Source organism: Perca fluviatilis, chromosome 1 (assembly GCF_010015445.1).
Source record: "Perca fluviatilis chromosome 1, GENO_Pfluv_1.0, whole genome shotgun sequence".
Classification (NCBI taxonomy): domain Eukaryota; kingdom Metazoa; phylum Chordata; class Actinopteri; order Perciformes; family Percidae; genus Perca; species Perca fluviatilis.
This window is the reverse complement of record NC_053112.1, coordinates 35456647-35474723: the sequence shown is the minus strand read 5'-3', so window position 1 is coordinate 35474723 and position 18077 is coordinate 35456647. Positions and strand designations below refer to the sequence as shown.

The following is an 18077-nucleotide window of genomic DNA, read 5'->3' as shown; positions in this document are numbered from 1 at the left end:
AACGAAATGATCTGGTGAAAACCCTAGTTTGTCCTCAAACATTTGTATGCTGTGTCCTCACAGATGCACCTGGACTCTCCGGAGGCGTTGGGAGTGTTGAACACTCTGTTTGAGACTGTGGCGCCCTCCTCTCTCAGACCTGTAGACATGCTGCTCAAGAGTATGTTCACCACCCCGGTCACCATGGTGAGAAATTTCATCTGATATTTGAAAATGCGCACACAGACTTTTGACTTTTCCTGTCTGATGTACCTTTAAAACCTTTTCAATTTTTTTGTTTTTCAAGTGATCGCAAATTATAGATTTTTGACTTGAACTCAATCCTCTGCTCATCCAGGCATCAGTTGCTACAGTCCAGCTGTGGGTGTCTGGTATCCTGGCAGTGCTCAGGGTACTTATCTCCCAGTCCACTGAGGACATTGTCCTGTCACGGGTCCACGAACTCTCCCTCACCCCGCATCTCCTCTCCTGCCACACAATCCGTCGCCTGCATCAGCAGAGCCCCTCCCCATGTGACCCACCCACTGCCGACGAACTCGGCATCCGGGAAGCTAATGGCGAGGCACAAAAAGCCGTGCCTGAGGAAACCTTTGCCAGGTTAGTGTGTGTGTTCACCGTCTAGTTTAAGGATGCTTCTGAGATTGAGGGATGTTTTTACTTGGCCCCTGCTTTCTTTTTTTGTAACACTACTTTGCCCCCATGTCTTTTTTTTATTTTTATTTTTTTCCCTATTCTCTCTTTTACACTTTTGACATGTGTCCCCTATTCCCGTCCTTCCAGGTTTCTGCTCCAGCTGGTAGGAGTGTTGCTGGATGACATTTCCTCCAGACAGGTTAAAGTGGACATTACAGAGCAGCAACACACTTTCTACTGCCAGCAGCTGGGCACACTGCTCATGTGTCTCATACATGTCTTCAAAAGTGGTGAGCTTATATCATTTAAATAGTCATTTTTGCTGTGTATCTTAAACAGATTCAGAATGAAATTCATTACATCTCACCAAATCTGTTGCATTCTGTTCTTTGCTATTGGTGCACTTTGAATGGAAGTACACCGTGACAGTCCTTTCACTCTTTTGCTTTCCTGTTCCTTCCAGGGATGTTTCGCAGGATCACGGCTGCAGCGACCCGTCTCCTTAAGGGGGAGGGTGGAGGTGGACAGACGAGCACAGAGGCCGGCCTGTTTTACCCCTTAGAGGGTCTGAACAGCATGGTGCAGTGCCTGATCACCACCCACCCCTCCTTGGTGCTGCTGTGGTGCCAGGTCCTCCTCATCATCGACTACACCAACTACTCCTGGTGGGCTGAGGTGCACCAGACACCCAGGTAAGAACGGATGGTTTGCGTAACCCATTGAAGTCCAGTTTAATTGTGGAGCCCTTACCTTACCCTTATCATACGCCTTCAAGTAGACAATGGAAATATTCTGAAAAGGGAAGGACCCCTCCCTCTTACACCAACAAGTGGGCAGCATAATAGAATATCCTATTAGTGATTATAATTGCATCATAAAAAGCACAAAAAACATAATGAAGTATCATAAATTGTACGACTAAAAGGGGGGCAAAAAAATCTATTTGTAGTGCAAGACATTTTTCAAAATCAAATAGCCTGTTAGAACTTGAGCACAGCACTGTATCTTGTGACAATCGACCCTGTCTCCATTCTTCTCTCAGGAGACACAGCCACTCGTGCACAAAGCTGCTGAGCCCTCACTCTTCAGGGGAAGGAGAAGAGGATAAGCCTGAGACTCGGTTAGCTATGGTCAACCGAGAGATCGTACGCAGGGGAGCCCTCATCCTCTTCTGTGACTATGTGGTAAGACTCTTAAGAGTGTTTAGACAATCCAAAATATTTAGTAACAAATGGAGATTGAAAAAAAAATGATTACACAATCCTTTAAAGTTTAATGTGTAATTTAGATTTCTTTTTTTCTTTTTTTTTTTTGCACGGAAAATAGTGTCAGAACCTTCATGACTCGGAGCATCTGACCTGGCTGATTGTCAACCACGTGCGTGACCTCATCAACCTTTCCCATGAGCCTCCAGTGCAAGATTTCATCAGCGCTGTGCACCGCAACACAGCTGCCAGTGGTCTCTTCATCCAGGCCATCCAGTCCCGCTGTGACAACCTCAGTACTGTGAGATTACAACCTTTTTAGCTTCCCCCCTCAATCATCCCTCATTAGTCAAGTCATCCTATTCATTTATACACATTTAATAACAACCAATCTTGATTTTCTTTTCTTCTTTACTCCACCACCTTTAACTACATTCCCCATACTGTTGAGGTTGCCCAGTACCCCTCACTGCTGAACATTTTTCTTTTTCTATTCATCTACCTTTTTGTTACCATTTCTTCTCTTTAGGTCACCCAGTTTTTTTTTTTTGTTTTTTTTTTCCAATTGTTCAGTTTATCATTACTGGTGTAATTTTAACATTTAAACTTAACTTCTTTCCTCTCCTCTTCTTTCACTGCTCTTCCTCTTCACCTCCCTCTCTCTTAGCTCTCCTTCTGTCATCTCCTTTCTGCCTTACTAACTGAATCCTTCTCTTTTGCAGCCTACCATGTTGAAGAAGACTCTGCAGTGTTTGGAAGGCATCCACCTGAGTCAGTCTGGCTCCCTGCTGATGCTGTATGTGGACAAGCTGCTCAGTACACCCTTCAGGGTTCTAGCTCGCATGGTGGACACACTGGCGTGTCGCAGGGTAGAGATGCTGTTGGCTGAGACACTACAGGTACAGCTTATGGATTGGTTTGCATTTTCTTGTCACAAGGAAATTCTATTTTAGCATCATACAGGTAGTGGCAGCTCTTATGGGCTTATAAGACTCACAAATACATCAATACAAGTAGAACCTATTGAGATGCAAACTTTGCATGTCTTTCTCTGTACATTTGATGAAACCTGTTGATTTCGTGCTCAGGAAAAGGTGTTTGTACTTGATTTCCCTCAAGTTGATCATGTGTTGTTCTGTCCCTCCACTCTGCAGAACAGTATAGCTCAGCTGCCTGTGGAGGAACTAGACAGGATCCAGGAATACCTCCAGACCAGTGGCCTGGCTCAGAGGTAAAGCTCTTCTGTATTGCAGCCAATTTAAGGAATAGTTTGTAGTTTTTGAATTCTGTTTCACATTTTACACCTACTGTCAGCAGTAGGGGGTATGCGCTTGCATTGCCCACCTGCTCAGACCAGATCATAAGTAGGGCTGTGCTCGATTGAAGAAATTCTTAGTCGACTAACACTCATTCAATTGTATCGACTAATCGATTAGTTGATTTAATCGACAGATCTGTAAATCTGAGTTTCTCCTCAAAGAGTCATGCAAAAGCACCACTTTAATTCTTGTGTTTACCAGAGATGTGCTACGTTTCTTGGAAATAAGTCATTCAGAATGAAAGAAGCCTAAAACGTGACTAATCGACTAAAGAAATCTAAGTTGACTAAGACCAAAACAACCAATTAGTCGATTAAGAGGGAGCAGCCCTAATAAGTGTACACAGCCAAGTATTTGCATGTTTTAGACCGTTTATGTTGCTTGGGTTCCCAAAATAATGTTAAATATAAATAATGTATGAATATGTGGATTGGGGTTACCTAATGAGGTGTCTTAGGCCAAAATAATTGAACATCCTTTACTCTCAGTGGGCTATTTAGGATACCATCTGCAAGCATTTAAAGGTACAGTGGAGGATTTTCCCGAATTTTAGAAAAGATCCGCCCTCTCCACTTTTTGAAAAAATGCACATGCGCAACACTCTACCTGCTCCCGAGACGTAACGCCTATTAAACGTGTGCACGAGAGTGCACTGTTTACAAGTTGCTGTCGGCATGGTTCATACAAGCCTACTTTCCAAAAGAAGATTTGCACTGATGAGATGATGAGATGAGCACGTACGACGGCCTTACGTAAACATAGCGCCAGAATGATTGACAACTAGGAGGACCAATAGTCTTGATGATCCACCCGGAAAAAGAAAATCCTCCACAATACCTTAAGTTATCTGCAGGACAGATTTCAGTCAAATGGGGGGGAGGGGACAAATGTGGCCACCCACCAAGAGCCTTTCCTAAATGCACTAAATGCTTGCTCTTGGGGGAAATTGTTGAGTCTTTGTAAATTGTAGAGTGTGGTCTAGACCTACTCTGTAAATTTACCTGAGATAACTTCTGGTGAATTATATAACCTCTTTTCATCTCTTATCTCAGGCATCAGAGGTTCTACTCCCTGCTGGACAGGTTCAGAGCCACTGTCGCCGACACCAGCAGCCCCACACCTCCTGTGACATCACACCCATTAGATGGGGATCCACCACCTTCCCCTGAGCTGGTCATTGCAGATAAGGTGAGTGAATAGAGAATCGGGCTGTGGGTCCGTATTTCATGTTTTTACTGTGTCTTGATCCTGCAAAGGGAAATTAATTCAAAATGAGAGGTATAAATAGTTTGTATGTTTTTATTTATTTTTTAATTTGTTTTCAGGAGTGGTACGTGGCTCTGGTGAAGTCTCAGTGTTGTCTCCGTGGAGATGTTTCCCTGTTGGAGACGACGGAACTCCTCACCAAACTACCTCCCACTGACCTCTTTAACATCATGAGCTGCAAGGTGCCCAGATATCAGACATTGAGGATAAATATTCTTGACCATATTGATGAATTAAAATTATATTAGATTATATTGCATCTGAACCTGTCCTCCCCACCCCCCCCCCCACCAGGAGTTCAACCTAAGCCTCCTGTGCCCATGCCTAAGTATGGGCATGCAGCGGTTAGCACGGGGTCAGGGGGCGATCTTGTTGGAGACGGCCTTGCAGGTGACCCTAGAGCGGATCGCAGGAGTCACCGGGTCACTTCCTGTCCCGCACCAGTCCTTCCTGCCACCCGCCCAGCCACAGCCGTACTGGAGCCAACTGGCTGAAGTGTATGGTGAGAGTGGGAGGGAAGGAGAGATGGTGGATGGAAAATCTAGAAGTCAGAGTTCTTTTGTCATATACTGACATTTTTAAGTCTCTTTTGAGGGCTCTTGAACAAATTGAACTTAAAGTGACATTATTGAGCATGCCGTTTCCTCTAAAGCATTGACTTTGCATTGTGTATTATAAGCAGGATAATATCGGAGGGGGAATTGTAGGAGAAATGTTCTCCCTTTGCACTGTTGTCATTATTCTGTCTGTTTTTCAGATGAGCCAAGTTTCTACCCCAGGGTTTTGTCGCTCTGCAGAGCTCTGTCCCAGTACCTGCTGAGTGTAAGCCAGCTGCCTCCCTCACTACATATCCCCTCTGACAAGGAACACCTCATCACCACTTTCACCTGCACTGCCACTGAGGTAAAAGACCACATATTAAACATGGGATTTTTCATCTAACTTGTTTGACTGATTCTTGTCTATAGATTCATATAATCAAATCCTTTTGGAAGAACTTAGTTTCTCTCATTTGGCAAGACTCCTAGGCTTTAATGTCAGTCATATAATAGTGGTAATATTGGTGTAATGTTTTGTCTAACGTAATTGGGACTCTATAATTCCATCCTAATTGTCTACTTTAAATTTTGATGTTAGATGTGGTTACTTAATCTTCCATCGTGGTATGTCTCTCTCTTTGCCAGGTGGTAGCGTGGCATCTCCTCCAGAACCAGTTGCCCCTGAGTGTGGACTTGCAGTGGGCTCTGTCCTGCCTGTGTCTGGCCCTGCAGCAGCCATGCGTCTGGAACAAGCTCTCCACCCTAGAGTACACTACACACACCTGCTCCCTCATTTACTGCCTACGCCTGATTATTGTTGCAGGTGAGGAGACCGCCAGGACATATTTTATTATGGTCACATGCCATGACTACCTTGTACTCAAACTTTCTGCATGTCATTTCAATGCTGATCAAACATTTTGTCTTGGCCTCCCAGTGGCTGTTAGTCCTGGTGACCAGCTTCTGCATCCAGAGAAGAAGAAAATGAAGGCAGAGAGAGACTCCGAAGGAGATGAAGTGGACTCGGCACATGCTGACCGTGAGCACTCACTTAGCGATTCAGTGAAACTGCTGGGTTGTCCTGTTTTTAGTGGGGGTTTTTTCAGGGCTTTTCTTCACCCCTCCGTTTGATGTCAAATTATGTCATTTCCTCTGAGTCGGATCTCGGAGGGAATTTGTAATCCTATCCCTTAAAGCCTTCACCTGTGTGTTGCAGACCTGTGTGAGTGGCAAGCATGTGAGATCATGGCGGAGCTGGTGGACGGCCTGCAGAGCATCCTTGCCCTTGGTCACCATAGAAACCGTGCATTCCCCGCCTTTCTCACACCAACCTTACGCAACATTGTCATCAGTCTGTCCCGACTGCCTCTGGTCAACAGCTACACCCGAGTACCACCACTGGTCAGTGTGCAAAAGATATTATGCTTTGAGTTTGTATTATACAGGAATCTATTGGTCTGTTAAAATCAGGTGTTGTGTAGGTTTGGAAACTGGGCTGGTCCCCTCAGCCAGGAGGAGAGTACGGCACAACGCTGCCTGAGATCCCTGTCGACTTCCTGCAGGAAAAGGATGTCTTCAGAGAGTTCCTCTACCGCATCAACACACTGGGTACATAAACATACACACACGTCATGAAATGGGCTTTCCGACCATTGCATTGTCTACTACTGATTACTGCACGTCTGGAATGATTCCGTAGAGTAAACTCTGAATGGCACCATTACATCAGATTTTTGTCTGAGTGTGACGGGTGCATACTGTATATTCTTTTGAATGGTTTTGTTGCTATGTGTTTAGGCTGGAGCAGCAGGACTCAGTTTGAGGAGACCTGGGCCACACTGCTGGGGGTGCTGGTCACCCAACCCATAACTATGGACCAGGAGGAGGAGACGCAGCAGGAGGTACACTCACTCTCACACACACTTAAACGCACAGGAGGTTAGTGCGGTTGACACGACTACAGTACTCATCACTCCTATTTGCCTGTATAAGAACTCCCATAATTGCTTACTGTAATAAGAAACGTGCAAGCATTTGATTTGTGTATATTCAGCATGTGAGCACTGAAGAAATGCGCGCTCTGTATTTCATGACAGACCTCACACGTTGGAATAAATAGTGGGAAACTATTCTATAGCCCTCAGTTCCCTCCCTCTCTCGTCTTTTCCATCGGTCTTGAGGTTTTGTTTATAATTTTGTCTCCAGGAGGACTTGGAGCGTACCCAGTTGAATGTGTTAGCAGTGCAGGCCATCACCAGCCTGGTGCTGAGTGCAATGACCCTGCCCACTGCTGGCAACCCTGCAGTCAGCTGTCTGGAACAGCAGCCCCGCAACAAGAGCCTCAAAGCCCTAGAAACACGGTACGTAGCTGTGCAATAGTTTTTTTTCTTTTTACCCAGAATAATTTTCCCAAAATAAGCATGCACTGATATTAAAACGAATATGAAAATTGTGTGTGCCCAGGTTTGGGAGGAAACTTGCAGTGATCAGGGGCGAGGTAGAGCGAGAGATTCAGGCTCTTGTGTCTAAGAGAGACAATGTTCATACACACCATCCGTACCACGCCTGGGATCCTGTACCCTCGCTGTCGGCAGCCTCAGCTGGTAACGCATTCACAAAGTCTCACTCCACCCACAGCTGTTGCACTTGCACCTACCACTCCAATTTCTTGTCTAATTTTGCTTCAGCAGGCACGCTGATCAGCCATGAGAAGCTGCTACTTCAGATCAACACAGAGAGGGAGATGGGCAACATGGACTACAAACTGGGACAGGTAATGTATTCATAAAAAAAGAGGAAGTCGTGGATAAAATTAAACTTGAGGAACAGTGTGTTAAAGTTTAAATTATTATTATTATTATTATTCTTTTAGTAGCACAATGTTAAATATTTTCTCTTTCTCCAGGTCTCCATTCACTCAGTGTGGTTAGGTAACAACATCACCCCACTGAGGGAGGAAGAGTGGGGTGAGGATGAAGAAGATGAAGCAGACACTCCAGCCCCCACCTCCCCACCCATATCTCCTATCAACTCTAGGTCAGTCCATTAGCTCACTTATACATTTCTTCAGTCTCAACACACATGCACTTAAACAAGTGCACAATGGGACTTATCACTTGTCATGTTTCATCAACGTATTTTTATGCACATTTTGAAGTATTAGAAAATGTTGATGGAAACGGCAAGAAGTTTTTACGCTCGCTTGAGGTGTTTTTTTTCCTTTTTCAAAAAAGTTAATGCACAAAATCGGAGATGGAAACCGCTTTGCAGAGTTGTGACATAGCGAACGTGTAACTCACGTGACCATGGTCCCGCTATCCATCCGATGGGGGAAGGATTGGGATACGGGTCCCATCCAGTGCTTCGTACACTAGTGGCAGAAGGTAGTGGAGTTCCGGTGCGCTATTGCCTGCGCCTCAGCCACATCGGGTAAATTGACGAATTGGTTCAACAGCTTGAATCGTGTGGCCCTGCACACCGCATATACACAGCGGTGAACGGTTGTTTCCCCGACACCAAATGTCTATGCCACAACCCTGTATTCTACACAGGTGGCTAACTTGTACAATGCTACCTCTCTCCATTTAGCCAAAGAACTTAACTAAACTTTTTGATTTAGCAAGTCGGTTTGCAATCTACAACCATGCGTAATGTCAACTTGTGACAAAACTACGCTTTGCATAGTCTAGTTTATTTGCTCTAAACCAGTTGATTTTAAACGCTTCTAATTCGCAATTCCTTTTTTCTTTTCTTTTTTGTGACATTTTAAGTTTGCTTAAAATTCGCTTGATGGAAAAATGACTACTGTCCATCTGTGCTTTTCAGGAAGCATCGTGCAGGCGTGGACATTCATTCGTGTTCCCAGTTTCTGCTGGAGCTCTACAGCCAGTGGCTGATCCCCGGCTCCCCGAGTAACAGGAGGACCCCGACCATCCTCGTCAGTGAAGTGGTTCGATCGGTGAGCTACAATGCAGACTATTTCCAAATTATTCTCGAAAAAAAGTAAACAAAGACCCTAGTTTTCCTCACTCTGGAAAGCGGACAATAAAAATCCTTACCTGCTTGTCTGTTCTGGGAAAAGAAATGTTTGAGGGGGATCCTTTCAGAAATGGACCAAGGGGTCAGCTCTCCTCTCACCCTCTCCACCGTCTTCCCCCTCTTGTCGTTCTCTGTAGCTGCTGGCGGTGTCGGACCTGTTCACAGAGCGGAACCAGTTTGACATGATGTTCTCTACCCTGATGGAACTGCAGAAGCTCCACCCGCCAGAGGATGAGATCCTCAATCAATACCTGGTGCCTGCCATCTGCAAGGCTGCTGCCGTTCTGGGCATGGTCAGTATGGCAGTGTGTGTTTTGGGGGGAACCTTTTGATGGTGGAGAAGGATGTGTGTTTGTGATTGGTTGTTGTAGTGTACCATTAGCCCTGTAATCTGATATTCCACATTGTACGAACAGTCTAAATGTATATTTCTAGGACAAAGCAATAGCGGAGCCTGTGTGTCGCCTGTTGGAGACCACCCTGCGCAGCACCCACCTGCCCAGCCGCATGGGGGCTCTACATGGAGTGCTGTATGTGTTGGAGTGTGACTTGCTGGATGACACCGCCAAACAGCTCATCCCCACCGTCTCCGAGTACCTTCTGTCCAACCTCAGGGCTATCGCTCAGTGAGTATCTCTCTCATTCTCTGTCTCAAACTTTCTCAAAAAGATTTGTTTTATCCATTTTAGAGCTAGTGCAGATTACAAGTCTTTCGCCACAATGTACCGGCCTCAGACAAATTGCTTTAATCTAGACTAAAACCCTTTTTAATCAGCATAGAATCTGCAATGGGACCAATAATGCAGTGCAACATTTGGCCACTAGGTGCTGACCTTCACTTTTCAAACAAATAACTACTGGCTGTATGTCTCCTCTTTTTGTATGCTGCAGCTGTGTGAACCTGCATAACCAGCAGCATGTGTTGGTGATGTGCGCAGTGGCTTTCTACATGATGGAGAACTACCCTCTGGATGTAGGAGCTGAGTTTATGGCTGGAATTATACAGGTAAACATTCTGTGTGTGAAATAACATGAACTTCACTAGGGGAAAAAAAACTCTACAATGTATGACGCCAATATAGAAAGAGTCAATAACATTCAAAAAGAAACTCCTCTATTATTTTGAGTTTGATTTCTGTCGCAAGCAGTCTCGACATTAAATTATGTCGACGCTACAGGAGAATATGTACTTCATATGTCTTTAATATCTCCAGATCAATACAGTGTAGAGACTTACTTTTGTTTACAAGCAGAGAAATTCCCCGAATGACATTGTCTTTGTAACATAAATAAATAATTTATTACCTTGGTCTTGTCATAGCTTGTTAGCAGGGAGCTAACCCTCTAAAGAGGCCTTCAGTGTCTTCGTAGCCCTTCCAGAAGCTTAGTAATCGTGCTAGTGAAGAGAGTGACTTTTATTGAATGGCTGTTTACTGTATTTATTCATCTTTTTGTATGGAAAAGCGATCTGTTTTTTGTTAGCCGGCTACCATCTTTGAAAGTGGCATATTGACTGACCGCTTTGTTGACCAATCACATGAAGTAATTTGCTCATCGAGTTTGCTCAGTGAATGGAGAGCCCTTAGAGGAGGAGGAGGGCGGGGAGGGCGTGCGTTAGTGTTACAGTTACACAGGCCTGGCAGAGATGCCAGAATGAAGCCTGGAGGTTGAAATGAATGTGATTTTGGCCTACTGATATTGTCATAGCACAGATAATACATTGAAGATGAGTTACCTTTTTTTTTTTTTTTTTGGAGAAAAGCGTATGGACTTTTGGGAAATCTAAATGGTTTCATAATTTTGTTGATTGCCAAGACTTGGGAGAACAATTTTCAAAAGCCTTAGTCATTATTGTTCTGTGTGAATTTAATGCATTTCAGTGAGATTCCGTTAAGTCTTTATAGTTAACAATTGATACAATCATGTGACATCCTTGCAGCATGCATATCCTGATAGCCCAGGTTCTCCTGAAAGAAATTATGTCTAGAACTTGATTGTGCATAACTGGGTTGAGGTAATACAAGCATTACAAAAGGAGGCCAGGCAAACCAAATATTGGGGAAAAAATGGCTTAGACCTTAGAGGATTATGAAATTAGATTTTTTTTTTTTTTTTTTTTTTTTTTTTCCACTCACAATGAATTGGCATTAAGTTAATTAGTTGATCTGCTGGTGTAGTTTTTTTAGTTTTTAACTATTCACTGTCTAACATGATGCATCCTTTTTTCTTTTTCCTCTTTGTCCAATTGCCTTTCTCTATCCTCGATCTCCTGCCTCTGTCCCCGTCTTTCAGTTGTGTGGTGTGATGGTGTCGGCCAGCGAGGACGCCACTCCCTCCGTCATCTATCACTGTGTGCTGCGCGGTCTGGAGCGCCTCCTGCTGTCAGAGCAGTTGTCACGTGTGGACGGAGAAGCGCTGGTCAAACTCAGCGTGGACCGAGTCAACATGCCGTCGCCACACAGAGCCATGGCTGCCCTGGGCCTCATGCTCACCTGCATGTACACTGGTAAGAAGGGCTCTATGTGACTGAGCCACCACAAACGCAATGTAGCATCCTGCATTCTGGCGAAATCACCAGCATGTACTGTATAGGGACTGGTGCTTCCATTACTGCTGTTGAGACTTTCTCCACCCACTGCAAACTCCCCATGGGATTGAACTAGCTGGCTAAATCACCTGCATGGGCACTCTAAACAAGTAGACTACTTTTATCATCAGTTAAACTACTGTGGCATTGTAATTAAGTAATGGTTAAACTTAAAGGCCTGCAAGCTTAACTAATGTCATTACAGCTTAAGTGAGGATGTCTCCCATTTCTTTCCTGTACACTCCTCCTACAGTAGACCCCTTCCTTCCTAATAGCATGTACAGTCAAATGTAGAGGTGTCCCTATAGCAAAGTGTCCCCTCCACCTCTCTCCCACACAAATGATTTGCCTTTGCTATCAAACTGCTAAAAATAAGAATAGACAGCAGTAATGCAGTATAAAAGTACATAACGACACTCCAGTTCCACCTAGCTTCTGCTGGTGTGTCCCATTACTGCGTCCCTCACTGGAGGTGCTTACCTCATAGTTGGGGGTGAGGGTTGAGGGTGACTCTAAAAGAAAGGGGAAGTGTTATGGGGCAGAACTGGGACAATCCTAAGAATAACATAGCTGCCTCTAAAGGCCGGGACACATTAACCCGATTATCGGCCGTGGGACAGTCTGGCGAGGTCAGTGACTCGAATCAGTTCGGTGTGTCCCGTGCCGTCGTCCGTCTGGGGGGCTGTCGGCGTTCATTTTGGCCGACCTGACATGTTCGGTCGGCGGCAGGGAAGTCTGGACTCACCCGGAAATGACGAGCGGGATGAGGTGACTAGAGTCTCTCAAAATCTGATGAAAATCTTTTAAACTGACCTTTTGTTGAGCTGAAATGAAGACAGATTCAGGAACTGCATGGCCTATTTCTCACTTAAAATGTTTTCAGAAACACGTTTCAGTGAACTATTTTAGTACAATATGAGATCGTATTCTGAACGGCCGCCGTGACGGTCTGGCTTTGAATTTCCGGAGAAAACAAACCCATGTGACGCGTTCCTCCAATCAGCTGCCGGTTTTCATTACAGATTAGCGCCGCCTGCTGTTATAGAGATGTATTACGTCTCGTCTCCTCTCGTCTTTTTGGTCTCTGTGGCACCTTTTTGGACCTCGGGACGCGATCATATCGACGGGGTTTTCTGTCAACGGTCGCCCGTCGGCTATATGTGTCTACACCATTAAGACTACTGAAATACTAACCTACCAGCTTTCACCTGATTGTGCATTCCACCATTGCATGCAGCTTACAGTACATACTATATTATTGCAGTTGTTTACATATCTACCCTCTTGAAACACACTGCCGTTAACGCCTACATGTCCTTATCATGCTGACCAATACTACTAGATTTACATTCCTCTTTTTACAGCATAACAGACCTTTTTTTTTGTTTAGGCTCCTCCAGCACAACCTTTAATGATGCCTATGACGACATTACAAACAACGCCTGCTTGCTTCCAGCATGTGATACGTGTATTCTATACATACCTCTGATATACCCTACCTCTAACCCCCTACGTCGTCCCCTACTAACTAGAGCAACCCTTAGCATATAGTTGCCCACATGCTGACTAGCTGAATAACACTTCTTTGGTGCCAAGAGCTAGCTAGCAAACCCTTTGAGTAAACCATGGCTCTTTAAAAAAAAAAAAAAAAAATTCAAACTGATTCATAACTTTAGGCATACCTCTCTTTATGTGCAGTACAGCAAAGCAAGCTGAGGCACAATCGGGCCCCAGGAGAGGATCACCTAGTGTGTAATGTACCCTGAAAACGTGGCATTGGAAATCTAATGCTTTAAGCACCAGTCACTTAGAGAAAACCTACTCCTTAAGGTGATTCGCTTGAAGGTAGCTCCCAGATTTTCACCAATTTTCAGTTTGAGGTCGATTTTTAAATTCTGATCTGAATCTTGTGATATCAGTGTCCCTACTCTAACCTCTCCCCTACTGGTTCAACCGGTGCCACCCCTCCCCCCCCCCCTCTCGTCCTCTCAGCGGTGCTTGCGTCGGGTTCAGACGTGACAGGGGTTAGAGGTCAGGTTGACTCTGCCTCTGCCGTAGCAGAGGCGGTGGGCGTCACGGCAGGTCATGTTGGTTTCTCCTCAGGCAAGGAGAAAGCCAGCCCTGCCGGTCGCCCCGCCCACTCTGACCCTCAGGCCCCAGACAGCGAGTCGATCATTGTTGCCATGGAGAGGGTCTCTGTGCTCTTCGACAGGTACACACACACACACACACACACACACACACACACACACACACACACACACACACACACACACACACACACACCCTCCCATTATACAAGTAATGCCCACAGTTTTATTAATAAAAAACAAAAACAAATACACTTGGTTTAACTTCACTCTTAACATTTCAGCTTTCCTTGTTCATCTTTGCCCTGTACGGGGGTGTCAGCTGCCAGCTGACCTACGTTTTTTGACAAATCGTGGCAGCACGTGTTTTGTTTCCCGTCATTTGCTCTTCCGGGGTTTCCTGTTTGCAGGATCCGGAAAGGTTTACCTAGCGAAGCTCGGGTGGTGTCCAGGATTCTGCCCCAGTTTCTGGACGACTTCTTCCCGCCACAGGACGTCATGAACAAGGTCATCGGCGAGTTCCTGTCCAATCTGCAACCTTACCCACAATTCATGGCCACTGTCGTCTACAAGGTCAGCAGCAGGGCATGCAAATGCCAAGAATCACTCGACCATTTAATTCCTTTTACGCCAAACAATAACCAGATTAAAAACACACTAATATTCTGTACATGAGGCTCACAAGGCAACATTGGATCTGATTTTAATGGTCATTTATTTTATTTATTTTTTTAAATCAAATTATTTGACAACAGAAATGCTGCAACGTATGCTTCTTGCAAGGAGCGTAACAGAATTGAAAAGTAAAGAAAGTCCAGTCTCAGGGAAGTTGTTACTTGGTACCTCTGTTTTGACTTTCCCAGCCAGTTCTTTTGTTGTCCAATCAGACAATACGTTGCCAAGACAACATTAAGCTAGAACAAAGACGGCATGTTCTAGTTGTTGTCCAGGGATGTAACTCGAAGGATAAATGTGAATAGTGGAGTAGAAAACAGCCATGCTTATTGAAATGGAAGTTCTCCTTGAACATGTAAATATTGTGGTGCTTTGCTAAACCAGCCTACATTTTGAGATCTTCTGGGATCTTTTTTTATAAATTTTTTATTAAACGCCTGAGAATCTGCTGCTGCTGCATTTCTTCCCTCAAACTGACAGAAAATAAACTTAGTAATTTAGCAGAATTTCTTTTTATATTTTCCAGAACCGCAGCCTTCTTTTCCCCATTTGAAAATGCCAATCAGAGACAACTGACAGCCAGAGTGTCTGTGTCAGGGAAGGATAGCACTAATGAGTAATCTGGTGTACAAACTACCCAAAATGATGCCTTGTTTACATTTATTGTTGGCAGGTTCATGGGCTGCTTTCGCAACATATTGTTTGTTTTTTATATCTGAACTAACTTTAAAAAAAAAAAATCATTGTAATCCATTTGTCGGTCTAATTCCTCTCCTTTTCCCACCTCTCCCTCTGCTCTGCACCCACCTTCAGGTGTTTCAGACACTTCATGCCACAGGCCAGTCATCTATGGTGCGAGACTGGGTGCTGCTGTCCTTGTCCAACTTCACTCAGCGGACGCCAGTGGCCATGGCCATGTGGAGCCTCTCCTGTTTCTTTGTCTCTGCGTCCACCTCCCAGTGGATCTCAGCCCTGTATCCTTTCATGACGTGAATCCCATGAGCAGCACAGTGATCGGGTTGTCGTGTGTGTGTGTGTGTGTGTGTGTGTGTGTGTGTGTGTATATATACCGTATGTGGGGATGTAGCAGCAAAGTGTAAATGTACAGCTTACCAAACAGTGTGGTCTGTTGTCCTTAACCCCCCCTGCTCTCAACCAGACTGCCACACGTGATCAGCCGTATGGGCTCTAGTGAGGTGGTGGACGTCAACCTGTTCTGTCTGGTGGCCATGGACTTCTACCAGCACCAGATTGACGAGGAGCTGGACCGCAGGGCCTTCCAGTCCGTCTTTGAGACGGTGGCCTCACCAGGCAGCCCTTATTACCAGCTGCTGGGCTGTCTGCAGTCAATCCACCGGGACACATCACTCTGAGGGCGACAGGCTGAGGTGGCCATGAAGGCACAGAGAGAGGCCGGGGGGAGTGAGGCACGGGGAGAAAAGTAGATTAGAGAGAAACGTGGTAGGGCGAGAAATTAGATCTCCATATACAGCTCCCCCTTGAGTAATTACGGAGGGGAAGAACAGACGGTTTCATTAGAAAAATCTACTGCAGCCTCATCCCTTTCCCTCTACACCGATGTGAAATGAGTAGAACAAATAAAGGCACCATGATGGATTCAGTGGAGCAAGCTAAAGAAAAACCAAGGGGAGATCTGAATCCAAGTCAGTTTTAGGACATATGGTAAATGGAAAAGAACGGTTTGAAAAGTGCCCCTTTTTATATGAAGGACACTAGCTGCAAAGCCTTCAAACTGTTCTCCCCACCCCCCACCACCACCACAGATCATTCCTCAAGACGAATGACAGCACCTTGATTAAGAACATACATCTAACATTCAAACACATAAATTGGTTTTGTTTTCCTGTGAGGATGTGCTTGAGTATTGTGATGTCAGTAAAGTAAAATACAGAGAAAACTAAGATACAAAGTATTTACTATATTTAAAGTTTCAATGCATCTATTTTTCAGTGTGTTTTGTTGAGTGCTTAAGGTCTGGTTGGGACACTGACAATGGGCTGACACAAAAGGGTCAGAAATGCCTGCTTATGTTTTCAGTAATACTATATTTGAAGACCTTTTTTATATTTAAGTTACTTGTGGTCATTCTCTTGACACAAGTTAAATAGTAAATATTTTATGTAAAAGAATGATCACTATAATAGCCATAGTTTTTTTATCTTTTTTTTTTTCTTTCAGTAACTATGAGAAGCAGGGGATGGATGTTGGGATTTATCACTGCAGAAAGGGCAACTTGTTTGCACCCATTTAAGCAAGTTTTGGTATCTGTGCAGTGGCCGATTCTGGATGTTATGTTGAATGGACAAAGAATTAGACGGGTATATACTGGAAACTATAAAAAAAAAAAAAAAAAAAATCTTTCTGCGTTTTCAAAATGATGCCTAGTTTTAACTGTGTAAGGGCCCATATACAAATACTCAAGAAGGTAGGAACTGTTCAGCAAGAAAATACCAACTTTTCTTTTTTCTTTCTTTTTTTTAAACCAGGAGCAGAAAAGCATTTCTTTTCATGATTTGTCGGTCGCTTTTTTTTTTTTTTTTTTTTTTTTTTTATAAATTACGTTCAAGTCTGGTATGCTCCCAATGCACCTGAATGATTCCACTTGTCCATTTCTCATCTCTTTTAATTCTCAGGATGTAAGATGTGACTATTGTTGTAATAAGACTGGAAGTAAAATTTGTAGTCTTCTTTTAATCGTTAGCTTCGTATCTTGTAAAAAAAAAAAAGTAAATGTAATGTAATATGAAAGCCATGGTGCATGATAAAATCCCAACGGTGTTAAGATGAGAGATCTTAAAGACAAGAACCATAATGTCTTATTTTTCTGTCCTAACACACCTACACATGATCAGAAAATGAAGAATCGGGGACTCAGCTGACCGCAGAATGCACAAAGCTACGAGCTTATAGTATTTTACTGAAGACTTGACCTGGAGTTGCCTGGGCGTGTGCTGGGCGGGGTTTCTCTGTACATACACTCGCCTTAGCTAAAAGACTGAATATATGTCTGTCCTGTACACTGAAAGCTTGAAAGCATGCTTAGCATTACTGCTATTTCTTGCATAGTCCTTAATACTGTTATTTCTGTGGGTATGGTTGCCATGACTGTTTGTGTGGAAGAGATGCAACACAATCCAAAGGGAGCCTTGTAACCTTGGCGACCAACAGCAGCTTTGACAAATCAACAGATGAGGAAGTGTAGCGTAGTGATGGCGTGTGACAGCAGGAGTTTTGTGGGTTTTTTTTTTTTTTAGCTTTAAATATTGTCTCTGTTAACAATTGGCAAATATGTCCTCATTCATTGTCTTTGTGCAGAATATTAAATACACCTTAGCACTTAAAAACTCATGTTATGCGCTTTCTTGATATACAGTTGAGTCCTACAGTACATACAAGTAAAAAAAAAAAAAAACTGATTTGTATGCTGAACATGTTGCCACTTTCCAACCTTCAGAGCAATGAGACTGGCTTCCTTTGGTCATATTAAAATAATGTATTCACACAATAAACGACTTGAGTCCCCTGCAGCGGTCATTCCATTCCATTGTGAGGCCTCCCTGAAGTAGATAAAAGAAGCCTAAAAGAGTTTTTTTCTTTTTCTCCTCAGAAGATCGACAGCCTCTTCAAAGTCAGTTTGGATTTGTGTGGTGAGGAAAAATATAGAGGATGACAGAAAAACCATTCTGGACTACTTCTGATAAAGT

The 18077-nt window shown here is 44.0% G+C and overlaps 1 protein-coding gene across 14 annotated transcripts in view; it reads left to right on the top strand.

Moving 5' to 3' along the window:
- htt (huntingtin) overlaps positions 1-17785 on the top strand; it is a 35421-nt gene extending 17636 nt beyond the window's left edge. For 4 of the 14 annotated variants that reach the window (XM_039816470.1, XM_039816398.1, XM_039816482.1 and 1 more), the window contains 30 exons: positions 64-186; positions 338-597; positions 781-923; positions 1097-1325; positions 1676-1817; positions 1960-2139; positions 2561-2737; positions 2993-3069; positions 4210-4345; positions 4483-4605; positions 4718-4925; positions 5181-5326; positions 5608-5785; positions 5900-6001; positions 6179-6363; positions 6444-6570; positions 6760-6863; positions 7168-7322; positions 7426-7565; positions 7653-7735; positions 7868-7998; positions 8788-8920; positions 9138-9293; positions 9436-9626; positions 9892-10006; positions 11293-11506; positions 13580-13799; positions 14088-14250; positions 15166-15326; positions 15512-17785. In XM_039816470.1, the coding sequence (XP_039672404.1) occupies positions 64-186; positions 338-597; positions 781-923; positions 1097-1325; positions 1676-1817; positions 1960-2139; positions 2561-2737; positions 2993-3069; positions 4210-4345; positions 4483-4605; positions 4718-4925; positions 5181-5326; positions 5608-5785; positions 5900-6001; positions 6179-6363; positions 6444-6570; positions 6760-6863; positions 7168-7322; positions 7426-7565; positions 7653-7735; positions 7868-7998; positions 8788-8920; positions 9138-9293; positions 9436-9626; positions 9892-10006; positions 11293-11506; positions 13580-13799; positions 14088-14250; positions 15166-15326; positions 15512-15725 (4716 nt within the window). In that variant the 3' untranslated portion in view covers positions 15726-17785. Of the gene's footprint in view, positions 1-63; positions 187-337; positions 598-780; positions 924-1096; positions 1326-1675; positions 1818-1959; positions 2140-2560; positions 2738-2992; positions 3070-4209; positions 4346-4482; positions 4606-4717; positions 4926-5180; positions 5327-5607; positions 5786-5899; positions 6002-6178; positions 6364-6443; positions 6571-6759; positions 6864-7167; positions 7323-7425; positions 7566-7649; positions 7736-7867; positions 7999-8787; positions 8921-9137; positions 9294-9435; positions 9627-9891; positions 10007-11292; positions 11507-13579; positions 13800-14087; positions 14251-15165; positions 15327-15511 lie in introns of all 14 variants that reach the window. The other 10 variants (XM_039816389.1, XM_039816453.1, XM_039816405.1 and 7 more) reach the window with 5 other exon arrangements.
- Positions 17786-18077: the final 292 nt, after the last annotated feature.